This window comes from Notechis scutatus, chromosome 7 (genome assembly GCF_049901735.1).
Source record: "Notechis scutatus isolate UNSWTSFEM ecotype Mainland chromosome 7, rNotScu1.2, whole genome shotgun sequence".
NCBI lineage: Eukaryota > Metazoa > Chordata > Lepidosauria > Squamata > Elapidae > Notechis > Notechis scutatus.
This window is the reverse complement of record NC_142015.1, coordinates 5,828,792-5,855,327: the sequence shown is the minus strand read 5'-3', so window position 1 is coordinate 5,855,327 and position 26,536 is coordinate 5,828,792. Positions and strand designations below refer to the sequence as shown.

At 41.8% G+C, this 26,536-nt stretch overlaps 1 protein-coding gene across 2 annotated transcripts in view; it reads left to right on the top strand.

The window, feature by feature from the left end:
* The window catches only part of BMP1 (bone morphogenetic protein 1), a 199,930-nt gene that overhangs the window by 92,859 nt on the left and 80,535 nt on the right, over positions 1-26,536 (top strand). For both annotated transcript variants that reach the window (XM_087969608.1, XM_087969609.1), the window contains exon 2: positions 19,949-20,062. In XM_087969608.1, the coding sequence (XP_087825734.1) occupies positions 19,949-20,062 (114 nt within the window). The remainder of the gene's footprint in view (positions 1-19,948; positions 20,063-26,536) is intronic.

The window sequence follows — 26,536 nt, the reverse complement described above, 5'->3', positions numbered from 1 at the left end:
CAGGTCATAGACTGGTGATGTTCCACAGGCCAGGGGTTTGACTAGAACACTTCTGGGGTCCCTTCCAATCCTATGTCCCAAAGGTGCTTTTTCAGGGAGTAACTGGACTTTCTTGTTTTTTCTTTGACGGCGTTTCGCTTCTCATCCAAGAAGCTTCTTCAGCTCTGACTGGATGGTGGGGAATGGAAGGATTTATATTCCTTGCAAGACAGCTGGTCATTTGCATCCTTTTCCAATCCTATGGTTCTTTGATTCTAAGTTCTTTCTCCCAAAATTAGCAATGCTCGTATGTTGCTGTTTGAAGGAACATCTCAAAAAGGACAACAGCTTTGTCATTGGATGGATCTATTTGTAAATCTCTCACAGGTGGAGGGTACCATCCAGATATACTTTAAAGCAGTGTCTCCTAGGGCTCCGTGGAGCCTGGTAGGAAGAATATATGTAACATAATTGGTTTTGTCCATGCTTGGTGGTCGGGATGGAAAGCTCAGTTTACATATGGTAGACTGTCTAAGCAGAATTCCTCCTGTGTAGAAACATGCATTTCTACGGGTTTCATCATTCCTGGGCATGGGAATAAAATATAGTTTATTGCTTGGATACTTCTGCTGTTTCAATCTTGTCTGTATGAATTACAGGATTACCAGTAGTCCTCGATCTACGAACACAAAGTTCCTGTTGCTAAGTGAGACAGCTGTGAAGTGAGTTTTGATGATCTTTCTTGCCCCAGTTGCTAAGTGAATCACTGCAGTTGAGAAGTTAGTAACATGGTTGTTAAGTGAATCTGGCTTCCTCCATTGGCTTTGCTTGTCAGAAGGTTACAAAAGGGGGTCACAGTCAGTTGCCAAGGGACTGAATGTTGATCACGTGACTGTGGGGTTGCTACAACAGTTGTAGGTATGAAAAATAGATCATGGCATTTTTTTTCAGTGCCGTTGTAACTTCAAGCAATCCCTAAAGAAACTTCTAAGTCAAGGACTATCTGTATGTTGTGGTTAGCAGCAGGTATGGATGGCTGAGGAGAGCGAGGACTCAGGTGAGGGGCCAGGACCATTAGGAAGTGGATTGCTACCTTCAGAGATTGTGGGGGCTGCCAGCAGCGATGAGGAGGTGCCCGAGGAGCCTGTGCCAAGTGCGCGTGCATGCAGGGTTGCTCGCAGGAAAGAGCAGCTGCAACAGCATGGGGGCGACTCGGGAGTAAGGCTGCAAGGTAATGGCCCCTCCTTCAAGAAGGTAAAAGCCAGCTGTGAATCAGACGTTCTTTGCAGGAAGCAAAGACGTTTTGAAACCCCCAGCCTTGTGGACATTACAGTATCTTTTTTTTAAAAAAAAAACAAATTTTATTAATTTTCAAAAACAATACACAAACCAACAAAACATAAAACGTAAGAACATAGAACATCTTTTAAGAAAGCAAATAAAACACATTTAAGTACAGCATAGTTCCAAATTATCCCATTTCCATACAAACACAATTTAATATGCATCTTATATATTCAACTTCATATCTTATTACTCTTTTTCCAATTTCTCACTATTTTTCCCTTTACTTCTATTCAATTTTATTCATTAAACTTATACTTTCATCTATCTTATTTACAATTTCATATGTTCTCATCCAACAATCTTAATTCTCAATAAGCAAACATAAAAAAACAAAACATGTAACATGAAAACATAAAACTTCTTTTTAGAAAGCGGCTTAACCCCAGGTTACATCTTTTTGTACAGACACTTATATATTATTTCAATCTTATTTAACATTCTATACTTTCTATATGTCTTCTCCCCTCTCTTCACTCTCTTAATTCTATTTTATTTACTTCATCTCAATTTAAATCATTATACTTGTATCTTTTGTCCATTCTTTTTCAATTGTCTATTTATCTTTTCTCTTTAATACAAAATTTTTCCTGTAATCAGTGGTTGAAGTATGACGCCTTTCTATCTTTCCCCCAATTTAACACTTAAAATACTACATAATTTCCATTCTGATTCTGCTTAGTACATTCTAAATAACATTTTAAAGTAAAAAAAAAAACATAATAAGCTTATAATATAGTAAAAACAATGTTCCATAACAAATTTATTAGTTAAACTCTATTATTAAATCTTAGATATTTTACACATAGATATTAGGTATTATTAAATCTTAGATATTTTACACATTCCCTACAATATTCTATTAACACATATAATATTCCAGTTTTCTAACTCTATTTCAAATACAAATACTACAATACAATCTTGTGTACTTTTGCAGAATCTCTTTAAATCGTATTTTACCCTTTATCTCTAAAAAAAACCCCTGTTTTTAGCATCTTGTTTTAAGCCTTTATAACTTCTTTTTCCTTTTTCCCTTCCTTTCTTGTCAAATCTAATCTTTTTACCCCCCACCCCCCCATCTCTCAATCTCCACCCTTTTAGTCTCCCCTCTCTGTTGTATTTCTCTTTTCTGTTGCTTTCTGACATTATATCGATTTTTCACCTTATTTTTCCCTTTCTTGGTTGTTCTTTTAAATCTTGAATTCTCCATTTTCTTTCTGCCTTTTCCCTTTTCTTCATCAACTAAAATAGTTTGTCCATTAAAGATGGCTTCTCCTTCTTCATCCCAGCTTTCTGATTGCTGTATTTCCTGATAGGTAGAAATCGCCATTTCTAAGAAGTGGAAAACAGATCCAAAAGAGCCCTTGCCTTCTTGTTCCTCTTTTAGCTTTTTAAATTCCATTTTCAAATCTTCCACAGATAATGCCATTGTTTTATTTTTATTTTTTTAAACAATCCAAGTGTTTTTAGACTTTCAAAAAATAGTTTGCAAAAGTTCCAAAGTCATCAAGCAATCCAAATCAACCCAAACTGTTTCATTTAGCACTTTCTTCTTTTAATACTTTCTCTTCCTGGGGTAGAGTTCAATTACACAATTCCAAAATGATTTCTTAGAAGTCTTATTACAGTTTAATCTCTGATCTTATAAACTCCAAGCAGTCTCCTCCAGCAGAATTTTAATATAAATCATTTTCCTCTCCCTTCCCAGGAAATGGGATTTTGCAGTAACCTTCCACTGGAGTGGCATGGGAATGGAGATTTTACAGTATCCTTCCCCTGCCATGCCTACCAAGCCACACCCACAGAACCAGTAGTAAAAATGTTTGAATCTCACCACTGGTCCATACCAGCGGAGTCGGCCTTCTCTCATCTCTAGAATTGGTGCCTCACCAAAATGTTGTCAAAATGTTGTCTAGCTCAGCAATCATCATAATGTACATGGAAAAACAGGAGAAAAATAAAAAATAAAATAAACATTTGTCCAACATAAATCATCCAAAAGGTCAGTATAACTCAATTGTTTTAGTAGAGCTTCCCTCCCACCAAAAAAAAAAAACCACAGATAAGAATGCAATGTTTTATATTTGCACAATGAAAATAAAATTCTGTTTCAAGATAAAACTAAGATAGAACAGAATAAACCATGTAGGGAAAAAAAAAACTATTACCATAATAGTGATTCAATGGATCAGCGATGCTTACTAATAGATTTTCTGTACACGTATTAATCTTTTTTGAACAGGAAAATAGGAAAATGTTAATGTTTGTTTTTTTAAAATTAAGAATCCATTGGAGTTGAGTGATTGATAAATTCAAATAAATAATAATTGGGGATATAATTCTCCCCGCTCCCCTCCTGGGTGAATTTGTCATCATGCAGATAAAAGGTTATCTTCCCTATCTTGAGAAGTTCCTGAATCAAATCTTTTTAGCATTAGTAAAAGTAAATTTGAACTCCAGTAGCTTAATAGAATAAACATAACTCTTTAAAAATTAACTCTCTGTTTGTGGATGTGTCCTGGGAGCACGAAACACTACAAAATAACTGACCAAACTATTCTCTACTGAGAATAAAGCGTTACCAGCATTTCGGATACTTACCGTCATCTCCAGCAATTCTTTTGAGTAAATAGAGTTAAATCACTGTCCCTTAAGTCAGATCATTTTCTAAGTTCAAGAACCTGTAGATCAAGAAATACAGTTGCTCCTTATTTTATGCCTTGGTATTCCTCATAAAATATGCCCATTCTGCAACCAAACAACATTTTAAAGATCGAAATCCTTCAAATTGTGAATGAGCGAGATTGATTCTTTCCACACCTAAGTGAGTTCTTCCTAAAATTTGAGGGAGGAAGAAAAATATACTTGTAGGAACCTGACTGTGGGAGAAAAGAAAGCATTGAGATGTTGCATTTGCTTCAGTCTTGAGAAGGCAAACTTTAGAGTCTCAAGTCATGTGTACCTTTAAGGGCCTTAGGCCTAATTATTTCAGGCTGCCAGCTTTGACAACCACAATTCTATATATGTGTCTCACTGGAGGTTTTTTAAGAAGAGACTGGACAGTCACTTGTTTGAGATGGTAGAGGTCAGTGATGGTGAACCTTTTTGTTGTGGTGTGCCGAAAGCACTCACATTGCCGGCACCCACCATGTAATGCGCCCCACCCCCCCTACGCATGCACGCGCAATGCCCCCTTACCTGCACTGCGCATGCATGCACCTCCCAGCTGATTTTCGGCCCGTTTGAGGACGTTTTCGCCCTCCCGGAGGCTTGAGGGAAGCCTCTGGAGCCTTGGGAGGCTGAAAAATGGGCCAGTTTTGGCACTTCCGGTATTTCTAGAAGGCCCATTTTTCAGCCTCCCAAGGCTGCAGAGGCTTCCCTCAAGCCTCCGGGAGGGCGAAAACGGCCTCAAACGAGCCAAAAATCAGCTGGGAGGTGCATGCATGCGCAGTGCAGGTAAGTTTGGCTGGCCCACACAAATGGCTCTGTGTGCCACCTGTGGCACACATGCCATAGGTTCGCTATCACGGGTATGGGTTCTCCTGCTTGAGGAGTGGGCTGGACTAGAAGACCTCCAAGGCCCCTTCCAATTCTGTTCTGTTCTATTCTATATTAGATGGAACAAAAGAAATTGCTAAAAAATTATAGATTGCTCTTTCTGCCTGTTATAAGGACATTGTTGCAGATGTTTTTCTTCCAAGTTGCAAATGGTGATATGCTTATACTGTTTTTCTTAGTTAAGACCATTGCAGTATCTCCATGATCATATGAACAAAATTCAGATGATTAGCAACTAACTCATATTTATGACCGTTGGTGTATCTCAGGGTCACATGATCCCCTTTTGTGTCGTTCTGACAAGGTTGATGGGGAAGCCACTTAATAGAGTAGAGTAGAGTAGAGTAGAGTAGAATAGAACAGAACAGAACAGAACAGAATAGAATAGAATAGAGTTCTTTATTGGCCAAGTGTGATTGGATACATAAGGAATTTGTCTTGGTGTAAATACTCTCAGTATACATAAAAGAAAAGATACATTTGTCAAGAGTCAAGAATCATCAGGTACAACACTTAATGATAGTCACAGGATACAATAAGCAATCAAATCATACTAGGAAACAGTCAATATAAATCGTAAGGATACAAGCAAACAAGGATACAGTCACAAGTGGGAGGGGATGGGTGATAAGGAGTGATAAGAAGATTAACAGTAAGAGTAGTGCAGACTTTGTAAATAGTTGGACAATGTTGAGGGAATTATTTGTTTAGCAGAGTGATGGCTTTGAGGGAAAAACTGTCCTTGTGTCCAGTTGTTCTGGTGTGCAGTGCTCTACAGCGTCGTTTTGAGGGTAGGAGTTGAAACAGTTTATGTCCGGGATGTGAGGGGTCTGTAGATATTTTCACAGCCCACTTTTTGACTCGTGCAGTATATACAGGTCCTCAATGGAAGGCAGGTTGGTAGTAATTGTTTTTTCCGCAGCCCTAATTATTCTCTGAAGTCTGTGTCTGTCCTGTTGGGTTGCAGAACCAAACCAGACAGTTATAGAGGTGCAGATGATAGATTCAATAATCCCTCTAGAACTGGATCAGCAGCTCCTTGTGCAGTTTGAGCTTTCTGAGTTGACGCAGAAAGAACATTCTTTGTTGTGCTTTTTTGATGACGTTTTTGACGTTAGGTGTCCATTTTAGGTCTTGAGATATAATAGAACCTAGAAATGTGAAGGTGTCTACTGTTGATACTGTGTTGTCTAGTATATAATATATATATATGTAAGTACCCGCGAAAACTTAAGAAAACAAAATATATATATATATATATATATATATATATAAATATATATATATATATATTTATATGGTGTTGCTTGTTGGGTATTTTCCCACGTCATTGTAGTTCTTTTAAAGTTCTTTTAAATCTGAAACCGCTACAACTTTAAAAGAACACCATACATGTAAGTACCCGCGAAAACTTAAGAAAATATATATATATATATATATATATATGTATGTATATATGTATGTATGTATGTATGTATGTATGTATGTATGTATGTATGTATGTATGTGTATATATATATACTGACAGCCAACGGCTTCCACAAAAGCAAAATCACCAGCTTGATCCACAAAAACACACTGAAACATAATAGAGACCCAGAAGATGAACAGACCTATGGAACAGCTGTCCTGCCCTACATAAGAGGTACTACAGACAAAATTAGTAAGGTACTACACAGACATCACATCAGGACTGCCTTCAAAACAGACAGAAAAATAGCAGCCATCCTTAGCAACCCCAAAGATAAAATTGACCTGGAAAACCAAGGCGTATACGAAGTCCCCTGTGCATCATGCCCGGCCACATACATTGGACAGACCAATAGAAGAATAAGTACCCGCCTGGATGAACACAAAAATGCAGTCAAAAAGCTGGAACACACTTCCTCACTAGTCCAACACATGGAAGCTACAGGTCATAGCATCAACTTCAATGGCACCAAAACCCTGGCCACTATGGAAAACCCTAGCCACAGAGTCATCAGAGAAGCCATAGAGATTGAAAAAGACCAGAAAGCATGAACAGAAGAGATGATTCCACCAGGCTGTCAATCATTTGGAAGCCTGCACTCACAAACAAAAAAATCTCCACACCACAAGCCAGGCAAACACCTGGGCACAAACAGATCCCCCTGATACCTCCAGCTCAAACACACCCCAACCAGGCACCCAGATGAAACCCAGCTTCCTAACTAATGATAGCCGTCCATTTACCCGAAGCCAAGCTGCACTAAAGACCTCCATTAAAGTAACACAATGCTGCCAGCCAATCAAGATACAAAAAGAGCCAAAAACAGACAGAAGATATCAGAAACACCCATCAAGCAGAACACAGCAAACTCCGAGACCAATAAACACAGACCAAGACTCCCAACCAATCAGGATGAAGAAAAACCATTCTGGCACAGCAATAGGCTGCCCCAAATTTAAATCTGAAACCACTGTAAAAGTCTGACCCACAGACGGACACAATACAGAAGCCTGATGATGGCAGATGAGATTCTGCTGAAACGTTGCTACAACTTTAAAAGAACTACAATGACGTGGGAAAATACCCGAACCAAGCCGAACACCATACATGTAAGTACCGAAAACTTAAGAAAACATATATATATATATATATATATATATATATATATATATATATATATATATATATATATATATATATATATATATATATATATATATATATATATATATATATATCCTTCAGCTTTGTTCGGTATTTTCCCACGTCATAGTAGTGGTGCTTTTAAAGTTGTAGCAACGTTTCAGCAGAATCTCATCTGCCATCATCAGGCTTCTGTATTGTGTCTGTCTGTGAGTCAGACTTTTACAGTGGTTTCAGATTTAAATTTGGGGCAGCCTATTGCTGTGCCAGAGTGAGAAGCACAGAGCTGAAGACAGAAGCCTGAAGATGATGAATGAGAATTCATCGAAACGTTGCCTAGATACTTCCAATCTTACGCGGAGAAAACCCGAATAACCAAAGATCCACATACAAATACCCTGAAAAACATATATATATATATATATATATATATATATATATATATATATATATATATATATATATATATATATATATAATAGATACAAACTCAAGGTTAATCCCACCAAACTTGATTGCAGGAAATATGACTTCAGCAACAGAGTGGTCAGTGTCTGGAATACTCTATCTGACTCTGTGGTTTCTTCCCCAAACCCCAAAAACTTTAACCTTACTGTCTACTATTGACCTCACCCCTTTCCTAAGAGGTCTGTAGGGGGCGTGCATAAGCGCACCAACGTGCCTACCGTCCCTGCCCAATTGTTTCTTTTATTTTTCTTATATGTATCCATGTATTCATAACTATGTTTTTACTTATACCTATTATCTTGTAAGCAATGGACAAACCAAATAAAATAAATAAAAATAAAATTGTAAGAGGTTATGGGAGGTTACAACCGGGTTACTAACTTATCAACCACAGTGATTCCCTTGGCCACTGTGGCAAGAAAAGTTGTAAAATGGGACAAAACTCCCTTAAAAACTGTCTCGTTTAGCCACAGAAATTTTGGGCTCAATTGTGGTCGTAAGTTGAGGACTACCTGTAATTGCGTTGGCTCCTCCAAAACCATTTCAACATTGGTATTTTGTGCTGCTGATATCATCTCTGTTCTCCCTTCCCCTGCAATGCAGGAATATTTCAGCGAAGAGCTAGATTATTCCAGAGCAGTGAAATGTACACATGCAACAAAATCCTACCTATCCATGTTGTGGAAATAATTCTGTTTTGTCTGTTCTAGCAAATACACTAAAAAGAATCTTGTAGCAAGCGCAGTCGGGTATTGTGTACACAAGTCAACATAGCAGTCATTCACCTTAGCAGTGAAATCACAATGTGTACTTAAATATTGAGCCTCTTTGTAACCTCATGTTCACCCTCTCAAATCCACGTACGTGAATAATTGCCAAATAAGCAGAGCAACTGGGTTTATCTGATCTTCATAAAAGTGTAAGCCACCAATAAATCTTATAAAGTTTTTAAGATGCCATAAGACTGTTTTATTAAATCCCTCTGTTATTGTTAATCATGCCTCACATTCCCCGTCAGGGCACTTCTATGTCCTCTGTGAATTCACATTGCCACTCCTGTTGCAATGGTGTGTGCGAATGTCCTTGGAGACAGGAGGAAGAACCAGTGGTGGGATTCAACCTTTTTAATACTCATTCTGTGGGCATGGCTTGGTGGGCATGGCATGGTTTGGTAGGTGTGGCATGGTTTGGTGGGTGTGGCTTGGTGGGCATGGCAGGGGAAGGATACTGTAAAATCTCAATTCCCTCCCCACTCCTGGGGGAAGGTTACTGCAAAAACCCCATTCCCTCCTCACCCCACTAACCTGCTTTCCAGCTCCGTTCTCCTATGCAGGGCAACAAAAGAAGACCCAGCTCATCAGCTGGGACTCGGGAGGCAGGGAATAGATGGGGGCGGGGCCAGTCAGAGGTGGCATTTGCTGGTTCTCTGAACTATTCAGAATTTCTGCTACCGGTTCTCCAGAACTGGTCGGAACCTGCTGAATACCAGAACCATAGACTAGAACCATAGACTAGACAGTTATCATGTGAACAACTATCTCAGATCACAGAAGCCAAAGAGGGGCGTGGGAAACATTTCCACCCTAGCTTCCTGGAAAGTAAAAGCAAAAGGAAGAGAGATGGGCTTTCAGGATTCTGTTCATGCAACCTTAACAATAATGATAGACCTAGTCTTCACGATTGTACTTCTTGTCTGGACCACCTTGAAGGACAAGGAACCTGTTGACCCCATCTGAACTAGTTCATTTTTGGCTCACCTCTAGTACAAGAGAAGCCCCTTTAATTCAGTTTTCATTAGAAAAGCTGGTGTCCACTGCAAGAAACCAAGAACCAAAGTTGTTCAAATGAATACAAGTTTATTCCCTGCTAGCTGTCTACAAGAATCAGAACTAGTAATGGTCAAGGCATACTGGCGGTAGATAAGAGTCAACGGAATTCAAGGAGAGCTGGACTTAGGTCTGTTTGTGGGCGTGAAGGGACTCCCAAATGATGACGTGCTTGAGCCTTCCCTCGGGTTCCACCTGGTCATCTACAGCTGGAGGCTTAGTGGAACTTGGGGCAACCCTTTTTCCATTGCTTGGGATTCTGGTTTCATCCCTCACTCCTGTGTCGAAGCTTCACAAGTTCACTAATGCAGCTGGAAATCAAACAGTGGGATAGCATGTCAGAGTGCGCAAAGCTTTGCTATGTGAGACAACCCAGGAGCAATAATAGCAAACAGAGGCTTGTAAGAAATAGTGGTTTTTATCTACAAAAGAATATATGCTATACATACACGTATTATAGGCAGGAGTCAAACAGTCAGTAAATTACAACAGGGAAGAACACACGGCGAGAGAGAGGGATGCCCTAACAGGGCCTCTTATTATTATACAGACTCTTAAAGGGATAACAGCCAAAAACCTTGCTGACTCATTCCCATCAATACATCAGTGCATCATTGCATCTTTGTAGCAGTTGATCAGCTCTTAAATTACTTCTCAAGGTGACCACTTTGGGTTATTTTGAAAAGCTACAAATATCATGCATGCCCTTTGCGCTTCTTGAATGTGGGTGGAAATTGTGTGCATATTTTGGCATTTGCTTGTGAATCAGCTGGTTTGGCTCCCGAGTGATGCTAACATCATTGTGAGGTTAGCTGCAGTGAGGCTAGTTTGGTTTTAAATTATTTCTAAGGATTGGAGGACTAAAAACCATCGCCAGTCTCGAAGTGCTCTCAACTACAGTATCCATGTGCTGCTGTGTGTTCTGGGTTCAACCATCCACAGTGTCAGTTTCGGAAGCCATTTTTTACTTAGAAGCTTTGAGGCTGCCACATTGAGTGCCTAGGAAATTGGGAGGGGGGATTTCATAGTGAGGTAGAAGATTAGACACAGCAACATTCTTTCTCAGAGTCAAGGACATGTTACCCTGCACTTGGAGGGGAGGGACTGGAAGGATGTCTCCAGTTGGGAGGAAGATTTGATTGGGCCATGCGATGGACTGATGGATGCAGGGGATGGATCTTTGATTTCTCTTTTGGAAAGGGAAAACACGGATCTCCCAGATTTGGGTTTTCCCAGATGTGACAACTCTAATAAAATGGAACCTTGAGGAAATGCTTGTGTCGGAGTTTATTGGTTTGGAGTTAGTTAGTTGGAACACTGACACACAGAATGACAACCATGATTGTCCAGACAAATTCTAAGCAGTCTTTTGACAGAAAGACAAATATGAAATAATAAATAATAAAAATAACTGACTTAAGAATTTGAAAACAAGAAAGAGGTCACAATTCATAGCTTTGTTTGTTTTTTTGACTCCATAGCAGAGATGGGTCTGAAGCCTAAAAGACAACTTTGAACGTAGAACATAAGAATAATAGGATTGGAAGGGACCTTGGAAGTTTTCTAGTCCAATGATCAACCGATGGAACAGAAGTTGCCCTCGGAAGTTGTGGGAGCTTCATCACTTGAGACTTTCAAGAAGAGATTGGACTGCCATTTGTCAGGCATGGTGTAGGGTCTCCCGCTTGGGCGGGGGGTTGGACTAGATGACCTACAAGGTCCCTTCCGACTCTGATTATCTGTTATCTGTTTAACCCCCTTCTCAAGCAGGAGAACCTATATCATTTTGGACAAATGACTGTCCAGAGTCTTTTTGAAAACCTCCAATGATGGAGTACCAGCCATTTCCAGAGCCAAGCCATTCCACTGATTCATTGTTCTCACTAATAGGAAATTTCTCCTTAATTCTGGGTTGAATCTCTCTTTAATGATCTTCCACTCGTTACTTCTCTATGGTGCTCTGGAGATTAGGCTGACCCCCCGCTTCTCTGTGATAGCTCCACAAGTACTGGAAGACTGCTATCATATCTCCCCCTAATTCTTTTCTTCTTTAGACTGGACATACTTAGTTCCCTCCATTGTTCATCTCGTGGTGTAGCCTCCTCACCCTTTATCATCTTTGTTGAGCTTCTCTACATTCTTTCTAGAGCAGGAGTGTCCAACCTTGGCAACTTTAAGACTTGTGGACTTCAACTTCAACTGGCTGAGGGATTCTGGGAATTGAAGTCCACAAGTCTTAAAGTTGCGAAGGTTGGAGATCCCTCTTCTAGAGCACAAAGAACTCTATCATTTTGAAATGGCTGCTTGCTTATTTATAGTCATAATTTGCCACCACCATCAGCTCCACCAGATTCACACTCATATTCCCCGCACATGTTTTTCCATTCTGTCTTTTCTATCATTTTTCTTTCTTTCAGGGTCACTCTAGTTAGGAACAAACCCATTCTACCTCTTTCAACTACACATCCCATGCTTCTGTACCCCACCTTCTGTAACCAACGGATCAGTCTTGGTCTCTCCAAGCCTTTCTTCTACTCTACCGTGTCACATCAAGTCCTTCATCATCTTCCATTACAAGGAACAGCCAATTGGGCCTGTTCCTTCTGCATTATCTATATATATAAAAGCGAAATACCACTCAGCATCACCACAAAATCTCCAGAACCATAAAGCCTACAAACTAGACATTTGGCACATAGGTTCCTCTTGGCTTCTAGGTGCTCACTAAGAAAGGATTTTTCTAAAGGACCATCAGAGCATTAGTATTTCCTATATTATTATTATTAACATGCTCTGATGCTAAGGAGTTCTACTCCCACTCCCCACCTGAAAAGAAATCTGTTCCAAATGCAAAACACAAGCAGAGGAGAGGAGTTTCGGTTTTAGTTTCACAGCACCAAGCAGCTTTAGTACATAACAGTTGAGCGAAGCCACACCCAGGCTCCTTGCTGTCTCCTTCTTGCTCACACAGTGAATACTGCTTCCGTTTCCAAACAGCCCTCAACTCTCGTACACACTGACAGGATGCTAGCCAGATGAATACCGATGGATGCTGCTAGACAGAGGCAGAATTTTTTTCTCCTTATTTTCCTCTCAAAAAACGAAGCCTGGCCACATAGTTTCGTAGCGAAGCTCGGGTCTGGAGCTAGTTTTTCACAAGAACGAAAGAGCCCTTCAAAACGAATCTCTTTACTTCACCCAAACCCGCCATTTTTGTGGCTTGAGGATGTCCCTGGGGCTACAGGAAATTTCAATGAGAAATTGCAAAGAGCTGAGACTGATTCTGACATGTCTCTGATCCTCTAAGAGGGTGGTGATTGTTAAATAATACATAAGCATCAGAAGAATCATCAGACTGGTTTCACCCGGAACAAAGAGAAATTTAGTTTAGTTTAGTTTACTTTATTGTCATTGCACCTCGTACCACAAAATCAAACACCATCTTCAGTGCACATCACGACCATGAAAATAAACACAAACACACATCCTTCACCCTCCACACATTGAACTGAAAACCCCTGACATCGCACTAACACTGCACTCTACAGCAGGGGTCCCCAACCACCGGGCCCTGGACCGGTACCGATCCGTGGGTCATTTTGTACCGGGCCGCAAAGAAGTGGGCGCCGCCATCTTGTTTCGACGGCGCTTGAGAAAGTGCTTCCGGGTGAGCTTGTCGGTCGTCGGTTGGAAAGCGGCGTTTGGGTGCTGAAGGAATCCTCGCGCCTTAGTTTCGTCGAAGAGGGGGGGTGGCTTCGAACGAAGAGCTGTCCCGATGGTGGTGGAGTCTCGCGTTACTCAGGAGGAGATTAAGAAAGAGCCCGAAAAGCCCATCGACTGTGAGAAGGTACAAAGGAGGAGTTGAAGGTGGCGGGAAGAAGCGGGGGACGGCTGGCTGGCCGGTCAATCGGCTCGCCTTGCCTTGGTCGTGTGTGCTGATGCCAGTCCCGGTCCGTGGATCAGTCCGTGGATTGTACCGGTCCGTGGTACAAAAAAGGTTGGGGACCACTGCTATACGGCATAATTCAAAAGAGCTACTGCCCTGGGATAGAAGCTGTTTTCCAGCCTATTTGTCCTTGTTTTTATTATCCTGTACCTTCTGCCAGATGGTTATAGTTCAAAAAAAGGGATGCCCAGGATGAGATGGATCTTTAAGAATGTTTTGAACTTTCTTAAGGCAGCGGGAGCTATAAAGCTCTTCCAAAGAGGGGAGAGGGCAACCAGTGATCCTCTGGGCAATGACATCAACGCTCTGGAGTGCTTTCCTATCTGCCACTGTGCAATTGGCAAACAGTAGAAGTATCTACCATTAGAGTCTGACCCCAAGGTGCCTCAATCTAAAGTTCCCATTTTTTCCCCATGTTGAAAAGCCCAAGATCCTCAGTCTTAATACACCAGTTGGATTGAGATACTTAAGGTGAGATGAGAGGCACTTGGTGGTTCTTCTTCTCAGCCTTTGAAGGCTCCGTTTGTTTACTGGCATCAACTCCCATGATTAAGTAATCAATTTGTTGCACAGCTGTTCTCAACTGGCTTTCTAGTGAATCTCTACATTCTTTCTCCACATAGGCACAGCTTTGTAATGACACTTTTTCATATTGCTCCTGTCGGGAACAGGCAGTTCTAACAAGCAAATCTCTTTAATTTAACGTTATTTCTTTACTGTGTTTGCGAACGCTTTGAAGTCCGTGAAACAAGGGGCTAGTTCACACATGCAGCAACTCTGCCCACTCGGCTCCTTGGAAGGGTTTCTAGCCTCACTATCAAAGTTAGGCTGAAATTGTGGGCGTCTCTGTGACATTTCAGAGTGGATATTCTGAGTTCAACGGTTGGAACTAGAAGCTAAAGCTGTTGCACAGCTTGAATTAGAGTAGTGGTTCCCAGTCTTTGGGCTGAAAGATACTGAGGTTCTCTTAGGGCATTGAAAGTGGAGGTGTGTTTGTGTGGTCAACATCTCATGATAACACAAAACCTTCTAATATTTTGGAACCCACAGTTGAAAATATTGTGAGACTTTGATGCTCTTTATGTCAGTTTCTTAGTTTAAAATAATGATAATCATAGGATAAAGGCTGGCAAAATTGTTGAAGGTGATGGAATACAGCTGACAATGAAAATCTGAGAAAGGCAGCAGCATCAGGAAAGGCTACGATTATTTGGGAATTTTGGAAGCTTCCGATTTATTACGGAATCAAGTCAAAGGTATTTGTACCCAGTATTATCAAGACATATCCCAGGTCCTTCAGTTGACTGAGAGTGATCTTGTCAATGCTGATGATATTCAAGTGACGCTCCAGTTGTTTAGGGATTGCACACAAAGCAACCATTATTATAATTATTCATTAATATTCTTCATTATTCTTATTTACTATCGGAATTAACTATTACTATTTCTGGTGATGTGCAGTAGCCTTACAGTTGTAATGGAAATAGAATAGAATAGAATAGAATAGAATAGAATAGAATAGAATAGAATAGAATAGAACAACAGATCAGAACAACAGAACAGAATAGAACAGAACAGAACAGAACAGAACAGAACAGAACAGAATAGGATACAGGAGAGAATAGAATAGAATAGAATAGAATAGAATAGAATAGAATAGAATAGAATAGAATAGAACAGAACAACGGAACGGAATGGAACGGAATGGAATGGAACAGAACAGAACAGAGTAGAATAGAGTAGAATAGAGCTGGAAGGAACTGTAGAGGTCTTCTAGTCCAGCCCCCTGTTCAAGCAGGAGACCCTATACCATTTCAGACAAGGGGCTGTCCAGTCTCTTCTTAAAAACCTCCCGTGATGAAGCCCCTACAACTTCCGAAGGCCAGTTGTTCCACTGGTTAATTGTCCTCACTGCAAAGAAGTTTCTCCTTAATTCCAGGTTGCTTCTCTCCTTGATCAGTTTCTTAACTTTTCCAGTTAAGACACTGGACTTGTCGACTGAAAGGTGGGCAGTTCAAGACCCAAGTACCACATGGCAGGATGAGCTCCCGTTACTTGCCTCAGCTCCTGTCCACCTAGCAGTTCGAAATCATGCCAATGCAAGTAGATAAATAGGTATCACTTTGGTGGGAAGATAACAGCATTCTGTGCGCCTTAGCATATAGTCACGCCAGTCACATGACCACAGAAACATCTTTGGACAATGCTGGCTCCCTCAGCTAGGAAACTGAGATGAGTACTTCCCCCTAGGGTCGCACATGACTGGACAAGAAAAACCTTTACCTTTTTAACCTTTATTACTATCTCTGGGAATTTGCTTTTAGTTTATTTTAAGACTGCTGATTGTCCAGAGTCACTTGCTGAGCTAAGCGGCCCTACGAATTCAATGCATACAGATGAATAAATGCATGTGTTTTAGTAGCTTGTTAAAAAGGAAGTGGGGAAAGAATTGGATGGAAGAGAAGGGCAACTCTACTGCTTCCAAGAGAAGATGATTAAGCAGGATGTCAAGGAGCTTCTTGGAAGCTGGTTACCCAAAAGTCATGCTTTGCTTTTTTTTCGCTCACTCTCCGTAGCTCTTTCCATTTCATGTTCCAGAAATTTTCACGAGTTGCATTCCAGAACTGCATTGCTACGTTGCCCTTCCTTCCCTCATGTGGATCTTTACCGTGCAAAGATTTGGCGTTCTCTGGAGTATTTTCCTCCTCAAGGCAGTTTGTAAGAGCAAAGCAAATTAAGACACAATGGATAAGCCAGCAATTTAATTTCACAATAGTTTGCAGCAAAAGAGCAAATATTAGCCATCCCTCAAATATTAGCATCTTGTCAGGCGAAGATGATGTTTTTACAGCATTTGTTGTCTATCTGTTTTTGTGATGGGCATTCAAATAGTTGCATCCTACAGACCTGAGCAATATTTTTTTACAATGCATAAATGGTCAATTGTTGGCTTAGGGAGCATCTGCAATCCTTGGACTAACCAGTCCAATGTCTTTTTGGAAGAATTGGTTCCCCATCTTCTGCCTGGACTTCTATAGATTTTGTTACAGCTTTAAATGTGGCAAAGTGCTGATAAAAAAAACGCAAAAATAAGGAGTTTGTGAAACTGGGTTTGGTTTTAATTACAGCTGTCAGAGTTTCTGGCTGTAAAATGTGGAATTGTATATGCATGGCCAGAATGTTTAGTCCTTTGGCATTGTGATCGCAGAATGGGAAGCAGAATCTCGAATTTGCTAGGAGCTGAACTGAAAAGGAATTGAATCCAGTCTGGCGCAAAAGACTGTACATTGTTATCCGTTTCGTTCAGCTGAACCATATGATTTTGATTCTTTGTATGGCAGATGAATGGGAGGTTATTTGAGTATATCTTGGATTATACGAGCTCCGATTGGCTTGGCAAAATCTGTGCGCCGAGAGAGAGAGAGATGGAGAGTGTACTGGAAAGAGAACTTTCAAAAGAAGCTTGAGGTTAAAACAATTTATGTAACAATAATTTTTTAAAAAAACCTCTAGCATATGCAGCAGACTTTATGGAGATCAGATGTTTAAACATTATAGTTGCCAGTTGAGCTGATGGAAGAAGGGAAGACAGGGAGGAAATGTCCATCATAGTAGCCATCTTTCCTCTATACCAAAGATCTCCAAAGTTGGCAACTTTAAGACTTGTGGACTTCAACTCCCAGAATTCCCCAGCCAGCCATAGGAAGTCCACTGGCTTCCTGCTGGCTTCCCAAAAGCAAAGTCAATGGGGAAGCCAGCGGGAAGTCAAAAGTTGCAGTCATAAAAGATCCTCACTTCAATGACTTGCTTGATCCTTACTTAATGGTGCCAACCAGGGCATCCATAATGACCATCGCTAAGTGGCACAGCCATGTGGTTTTTCAGTTTACAACCACATCACTTAATGCTTCCAGTCCCAGTTAGCCTTCTTAAACTGCCTTCCATGGTAGCTGATTTTAGGATTTTTTTTCTTCACACTTCTGCAATCATCCATAGGAACTTCCTGAAAGCAGGGGGAGACTAATGACATTTTTTGAAATAAGAGTGTGATCCAGTTTCAACGAGATTATGGACAGTTCATGAACATGGTTATATTTAGGACTGTGGTAGGAGCGTAGAGTTTGATAATGAAGCTAGATCAGGGACAGTGGTAGGATTCAAAAAAATTTATTGCCGGTTCTGTGGGTGTGGCTTGGTGTGGGCGTGGCTTGGTGGGCATTGCATACTGTAAAATCTCCATTACCACCCCACTCCAGGGGGAAGTATACTGCAAAATCCCCATTCCCACCCCACCCCACTAACCTGCTTTCCAGCTCCATTCTCCTGTGCAGGGCAACAAAAGGAGACCCAGCCGATCTGGGACTCAATAGGAGGCAGAGAATAGATGGGGGTGGGACCAGTCAGAGGCAGTATTTGCCGGTTCTCCGAACTACTCAAAATTTCCACTACCAGAACCGGTTCTCCAGAACTGGTCAGAACCTGCTGAATACCACCTCTGATCAGGGGTGTCAAACTCAAAGCCCGGGGACTGGATCCATCCTGCAAGGTACTGAGATCTGGCCCAGAGGCCCACCCTGGAAACAGTGAAGGACCAGCCTGCGGTGCTTCTGCCAGTGAAAAGAGGCTCCTGAGCTCTGTTTACAGCTGCCACGGCCTCCTGCAACCCTCTGCCAGTGGAAAAGGAGCCCTCCTGAACTCCGTTTTCACTGGCAGAGGATCGCAGGAGGCAGGGGCAGCCAAAAATGGAGCTCAGGAGCCCATTTCCGCTGGCAGTGCGCTTGGGCCACCACAGGCACCCCGGACACGAATGACATCAAGCTGGCCACGCCACCCTGGCCACGCCCACTCTGCCCCCCCCCTCCCCCGAGGTCAAACCCAACCCTGATGCAGCCATCAATGAAATCGAGTTTGACACCCTTTACCTAGATGGTATCATACAGGGCAAATAACTTTGGAGAATGAATTGGGGCAAGGATTGAACTCTTGTCCCTAACACCGAGAGGCAGTTTGGTGTAGAGGTTAAAGTGCTGGATTAGGAAACGGGAGACTGTGAGTTCTACCCTTCCTTAAGCGAAAAAAAATCAGGAGTTGGCCCACCTGGCTCAGTATCTCTTTTAAGATTATATCTAAAAACATTTTAAAAAATAAAAAAAAAAAAGGTTTGGACAGGGATGTCCCTTTGCCTTCTCTGGTTGTGGAGGAATTCTTAGCTCTTTCATTGTTCATAAAATGTTCAATTTCTTTTTCTGTGTCAATTGACTGCCTTCTTTGAAGTCCTTCTTCAAAGATACTTTTTTTTACTGCTTTAATTTGGAGGGGAAAAAATGTAAACATACAAAGGCACTTCAAGATCCAACGAGAAAATCCTCCAGATTCCTTTTTATGCAGGAATTTTAAGCCCCGAGGACAAATTTAGAGATGCTTAACAGTAAGTTGGGTTTAAAAGGGGTGTCTTTAAATGCCTTCTGTATGTCAGAATCTGTGCAATTTGAGGAATGGTAATGCATACATTAAATGGGTTGTACTGTTCTGACCAAGGCTTCCCGAGACTGTAATTAAGCACACGCTTAGTTAAAACAACTCTTGTTTTATTTCAACGCCGGGAATTATGTTCATTCCCAGCCTGTAATGAGTCCCAAACAGTCCCTCGAGATAAGCACCCACCTTTCTCTCCTTTGAATTGCTGTCAATAACTAGAGTGCCAATTTAATTGTAAAAAACCAACCAAAGTACAAAGTCCACACAGAACTTAAAGAATGAATCTGAACCGAGCGAACGACTTTGCTTCCTGCAAAGGTTTCATCACCTTTGCCTGTCCTTTATACCTTATGGGAGGGGCAATCACCTCCAAGCCTTACTCCCAAGTCGCCCCTTTTGTCTCAGCTGCTCTTGCCTTCTAGCAGCTCTGTGCACACATGCACTGGGAACAGGCTCCCCTTGTTCCTCTGCCTTGCTGCTGCCAGACTCTGGAGGCTCCAGAGGCAGCACCCCACTCCCAGATGGTCCTGGCCCCATCTCTGCATCGGACACAGGACCCTCATCTGACTCTCTCCAGACTCCCGGACTGATCCCCGTTCTTCCCCACTGTCTGACTCCACTGCCATCTGCACAGGCTGTCAGTGAACCACAACATGTTCTGTAAAGACTGTACTCTTTAAATCCAGTTTAAAGTTTGAAGATGCAAGTCCCTTTTCTCCTTCTGTTTTCCAGCTGCCTTTATAGGAGATATCGCCTTGGATGAGGAGGACCTGAAGTTGTTCCAGGTGGACAGAATTGTGGACCTCACAAGGCATAAAATTGAAAGAACTGCTACGAATATTTCAGGTAGGGTTTGCTAACCTTCATAATGTTAGTGTCAACTCAAAAAACATTCCTAGGCCTGTTTTAGTAGTTGCCATAAAAAAGTGGGGAGGGGGAGGAAGGAAATCTGGAAGAGCAGTACAGCATTTGGAGGCGAGAGTACATTCCAACTCTTATCTTTAAAAGATTGTAACTGAAATACCAGAGTTTTGCCCGTGAATTTATTTAATTGGACAACATGAATGATGACACCCAGCCTGTGAAGGTGCTCAGTTGGAGAATCTGATTTATGACACACCCGGGGAGGGGAGGAAACAGGGTCACAGGGGACTGTAAATTACGTATGCCACAGTTGGCTGCATACAGGGCAGTGCCAGTATGTCGCCTCTAATGAATCCTTTGAAGGTTTTTGAAGTTTGGCTCAAGAATCATGATTTAATTAGGGCGATTGCTGGAATCCTGACAGTTAGAGATGGAGATAGAGGTAGTCCTCAAGGTACGACCACCATTGAGCCCCAAATTTCTGTTGTTAAGTGAGACATTTGTTAAATGAAGTTTGCCTCGTTTTATGACCTTTCTTGCCACAGTTGTTAAGTGGATCCCTGCAGTTAGTCACATGGTTGTTCAGGGGATCTGGCTTCCGTATTGACCTGGCTTGTCAGAAGGTCGCAAAAGGAGATCACATGACCCCCAGGGACACTGCAATCGTCATAAATATGAGCCATTTGCCAGGTGTCCAAATTTTGGTCACGTGACCATGGGGATGTTAAAATGGTGGCGTGAAAAATGGTTATGTGATCTTTTTCAGTGCCGTTGTAACTAAGTGAACTGTTATAAGTCAAGGACTACCTGTACAGATACTCCAATTGCATGCCTTCTCATACAGAAGTCATTGGAGCTACATTTTTTTCTTAAAAAGTTGGCCATAAGCTGCTTAGTACTTTCTGGCAACAACAGAAGAGAATAGTTGTAGTTGAGGGTTGAGTGGAGCGGTAGTGAAGACGCTCGCCTCCCACTTAGAAGGTTGAGTGTCAATCCTTTTTTAAAAAAAAAATTTTTTTAAAGACTTTATTAAAGTTCAAGACATTAAAAAGTTTACAAAAAGCAAAAGGTTAAAAAGGTTTACAAAAATTTCTGTAATAGAAATTGTATCGACATCTTTCAATATCATTTTCTTGGCAGTACACTAAATGCCATATATATGCATAGAATTTGACAGTTTTTTAGCATATTAACTATATTAATTCACAGTTCTTAATTAATGTTAGTAAAAAGTATATCATCTTTATAGGTCACTAATTCAGGTAACAAAGGAAGGGAAAAAAATGAATATCATATTGACACTTAATATATGTATATATATCTAAAACAAACATCAGGGGTATTTATAGACTATGTGCTGTAGTTTAATATTCCATAGGTATGAGGGGAGGAAGGGAACACATTTTTATCCTTCATTATTGCATATTTCTATATATTTTCTACAGTATATCTAGTAATTATAAATCCTAATCTGGGTGTCTATCTAAATCTCGATTTTTTTCCCTTGCAGTTCCTCAATTTCTACAATTTCTCCCTCATCTTGTCTGTTTGCTAATATTCCAATTTTATTTCCCTTTTTTCTTCTTTTTAAATTCCTTTTGTGACCTGAGTGTTCAATCCTAGGCAGATATTTCTCTCTTAGGGTACAAAGAAAACAAAATATCTGCTATGAACTCTTGTCAGGTGTCAGGAAGGGTATCCAGCCAGTAAACACTCAGCTACATCCAGTCTCCCTGACTCTACCCCGAATTAAGGAATATTACAGGATGGTAAAAGGGAGTTTTTATTTGTAACTCTGCATTGAACTGTGGGGTCCTTGGTGCTCTCTGAGCTTGGTTGTTTTCTTCCAGACATCTCATTACCCAACTAAGTAACATCTTCAGTGCTACAAAGGTGTGGACTAACCCCACTCCCTTCTAGCACTGTGATGTTACCTCTAGTTGGGTAATAAAATATCTGCAAGAAAACAAGTATGTTCAGAGAGTACCAAGGACACTGCTTTTTGGCAAGCCTGAAACCTCCAGCCTTGTGCCAATTGACAAAATCTTCATCTGTAGCCACACACCTACTAAAGAGGAGACAAAATTGCAAAGTTTAAAGTGATGCTTGATGTACAGTTATTGTTATTAAATGGACAAGCACCTCTCAAACAAAGGAATCATGGATGGAAACTGATCAAGGAGAGATTCAACCTGGAAATAAGGAGAAATTTTCTGACAGTGAGAACAATCAACCAGTGGAACAGAAGTTGCCTTCGGAAGTTGTGGGAGCTTCATCACTGGAGGCTTTCAAGAAGAGACTGGACTGCCCTCTGTCAGAAATGGTGTAGGGTCTCCTGCTTGGGCAAGGGGTTGGACTAGATGACCTAGAAGGTCCCTTCCAACTCTGTGAATCTGCGAATCTTAATAGTATCTATTAATTTTAAAACCAAGCCTATGTACAGTATATCTCCAGACTGTTTACTTTCCTAAAAAAAAGTGAAGTTATGTTAACATTTGCCTCACCATCCATAAATCCTTTCAGTTGAGTTGACAATAATTAACTTTTATATTTATTCTTCACTGCCAACCACAAGTTGCATTATGAAGACTGACGTCCCAGACTTACAATTTAAAACACTTGCTGAACATTGTGGAATGACTTCCCAATTAAAATATGTATGGCTACACTAGTGTTTATAGTTAGAGTTTATTTAGGGTACTTCTAGACAAGGGGTGTCGAACTCAAGGCTGGATCCAGCTTAGATCTGGCTCACAGGGCCGCCCTGAAAATGGCAAAGAACTGGCCTGCAGTCCCTCTGCCAGCGAAAACGGAGCTTGAAAGAACTGCACGCAGCCTACCCAAGCTCATTTTTGGTTGCAACAGCCTCCCGCAGCCCTCTGCCAGCGAAAACGGAGCTCGGGAGGGCTGTGCACAGCCCTCCCGAGCTCCGTTTTTGCTGGCAGAGCACTTGGGCCACTATAGGCACCCCCGACATGAATGACATCAAGGTGGCCAGGCCCACCCTAGCCATTCCCACCCATCCCCCTGAGGTCAAACACAACCCCTGTCGCAGCCCTCAATGAACTTCCGTTTGACACCCCTGTTAAAGACAGTTTTTTTCCCCTCTCCTAAAATTTAATGTCGAATTCAAAATTGAACAGAACTAGAAGGAACTGTTTTATTAAAGCATCACTTTTTTTCTTGAGCATCTACAGCACCTTGCAGAGAATATACCTCTCAGGTGTAGCTCCATTCAAAATCCAAGAAAGAAAACCTTAGACTCCATGGTTGTAGAGAAAAGGACTTTTACTGAAAACTGAAGTGGTAGCATCAGAAGAAATACCAGATCTGAGGCAACAGGCACGAAAATCACAGATAGAAAGTTATGCCAATGTTCCCACCCCCAATAATTCAAACTCGCCATCCAATCTGAGGTGTGTATAGTGTCATGTGGGGCATCTTCAGGTGGCATTTCACACATCTGGTATACCAAGATGGTTGACCTTGGCCTAGAGAGATAAGAGGCTACATCTGCGCACTAAGCAAGTAAGCATAGTCAAGAAAACACCCCAACTTTTACATTTCACCAAATTAAACCTCCCCCCCCATGAAGCCCAATTATTCTTCCCTCCCCCCATTTCTATGGCAGCCAGAAAGACAGCAGAAGCAGAAGAAGGATTCTTGGAGACTGACAATACCTTTTCTTGGTTAAATCCAAGCAGAGATGGTTCAGTCCGTCTGCCTCAGTTATTGGCCAGCAACACCAAAAAGACAATTTTCTTACCTCCTCAAAGAAAGGGTGAACATAGTCAACCACAAGGGCCTCACCTCCTCACCATGGTCACTCTCCTGTATTCTGTTTGCCACCTTACTGCATTCAGGCTGCCCAAGGAAAGTTACCTCTTTTGCCGATTGCCATGACTTCTGCAACAACAATCGCAGCTTGAAGTTGCCACATGGGGGACGTGTGAGGTTCAAACACAATAATGAACAATCACTAAATCACCAATTGATCAAAGTTTGTGCTCAATCTGTCCTATCACTGGATCAATATCAACATATGGGACAGTCCTCAGACACGATATTGGAATTATAATTGGACTGTGGTGTGTGACTGCATACTCTTTCTAAACAACTTATCAACTACAATGATTCACTTAACCACTTTGGCAAACAAGGTTGCAAACCGTGGGAAAGCTCACTTCATAAATGTCTCACTTAACAACAGGAATTTCGGGGTCAATTGTGGCCGTATGTTGAGGACTTCCTGTATAGACCTTTTGCAGAGAAGGCCTTCCCCGAGGGCTTAACCAAAAATGACGAAAGGGGTGACAAAAATCACTGCAGGGAAGATAAACAGAGTGTGAAAACAGAGTGTTGCATCCATCATGTTCCTGTGAAAAGAAAATCAGGCATTTGCAATACTACTGTTAGCTCAGCTGCTGTTCCTGCAGAGATTTGAAAGCAGGCACAGTCACCTGGCACACATCCACTGATAACATTGGCAGGATCCTGGATCACCAGGGGAAAAAAAAGACAAAAGTAGCAAAGATACATACCCTCTTTGAGGAGGCGCAAGTGATCAGCTGTGTGTTGTTGTTTTTTAGTAAAATGAGAACCATTATGTGAAGGATTTTTCCTTGGACTAAAGAAATCTCTCCTACCATTGACATTTGCTCAATGTCTGCAAGAAAATTATGTATGTAATACCTTTGAGTCATTGTTGACTCCTGGCAACTACCTGGACAGGTTCCTGCAGTATTCTTAACAATGTTTTTAGGAAGTATCTTCTTGCCTTCCTTTTTTCTTCTTCCTAAAACTGAGAGAGAAATGCTGGTTCAAAGCCATCCAGTTGACTTCATGCAAACCCCACGTCCCCAATTTTTAGCCTGGTACCTTTTTTCCAGTGGTGGGCTGCAACTGGTTTAACAACCGGTTTGGTGAGCACGTGCTTCGCGCGCATGCACAACGTTCAAAAACCACCTATTTTAAGCTTAAAAATTTACCTTCTATGTCAGTGCTGGTGAATAAAACAGCTGAGGCACGGAAATTCGCTGTGCTGCACAAATCAGTTGAGCTAAAAAAACAGGAAAATATAGGACAGGAAAGGGTAGGCTGGCAGGGCCAACTACTCACCGGAACTACCGGTTCTGTAGAACCGGTTCGAACCGGTAGCAGCCCACCACCGCTTTGTCCCTATATCAAAGTAGCATCAAAGTATAAGAATAGAACATCAAAGTATAACATCGAATAAAATAAAAGTATAGCATCAAAGTATAAGAGAAAAGGAATGAAAAACTAGGGGATCCACAGTATGTCCATAGTACATCCAACCTACGCAAATTGGCATTCCAGATATGCCCTTCAAGTGTTAATGGTTGGCCTGTTGGTTTTAACTCACAAATGTTGTGGGCTTTTGAACAAAGGGATGGTCCACGTGGTCAGCCTTGAAGGTAATGGTTGGATTGTGGGAAAAGGTGGCCACGAGGTGTCCTGTTTTCTTTGTGGACTTCTAGTTGAAAAGATAGGACCAAAATGGAACCAAGAGTAGCAATAGCAATAGCGCTTAGATTTATATACCACTTCATAGTGTTTTACAGCCTTCTCTAATGGGTTTACAGAGTCAGCATATGGCCCACAACAATCTGGGTCCTCATTTTGCCCACCTCCGAAGGACAGAAGGTTGAGTTAACCTTGAGCTGGTCAGGATCAAACTGCTGACAGTGGGCTTGCAACACTAACCATGATAGCACCAACTATCAACGAACTCATGCAACCAGCACCTCACCTCCCAATGACCCTATCCTGACATGATCTCCCAATCACAAGATCCATCAGAAGACCCTCAACTGACATGACCCAAATCTGACCCACCACAATACAACACACTAACTGGATGCAACCCACACCTGACCCATCACAAGACCCTCACTGACGTGACCTCCCAATCACAAAACCTACACACAAAGTTCTTATAAGCAGAAGAACACCAGCACTGACATCCCCTAACCAGGGTTGTCAAATTGGATTTCTCCAAGAGCCGGATCAGCATTGTAGTTCTCCTCTGCGGGCCAGCGGGGGGTGGGGGGTGGGACGGACACCTCCAGCACCCTGCTGGCCAAAACGGGGCACGGGGGGTCCACGCACTGCCCCCCTATGCCTTTTTTTCACCCTCCATGGCCTCCTGCAGCACTCTGCTGGCCGAAAATGGGCCATGTGGCCTGTTTTCCGCCTGTTTTTCAGCCATTTTCGGCCCAGTTTTCAGCCTGTTTTGGGCCCAGTTTTGGGCCCAGTTCCGGCCAGCAGAGTGCTGCAGGAAGCTATGAAGGGTGAAAACAAAGCGCAGGAGGAGGCCACACGCAGCCCATTTTAGCCACCAGAGGCACCGTGGGCCAGTCGCTTGATATTACTAGACTGGCCACATGGGCCGGACTTAAGCACCCCATGGGCCCAATTCAGTCTGCGGGCCTTGAG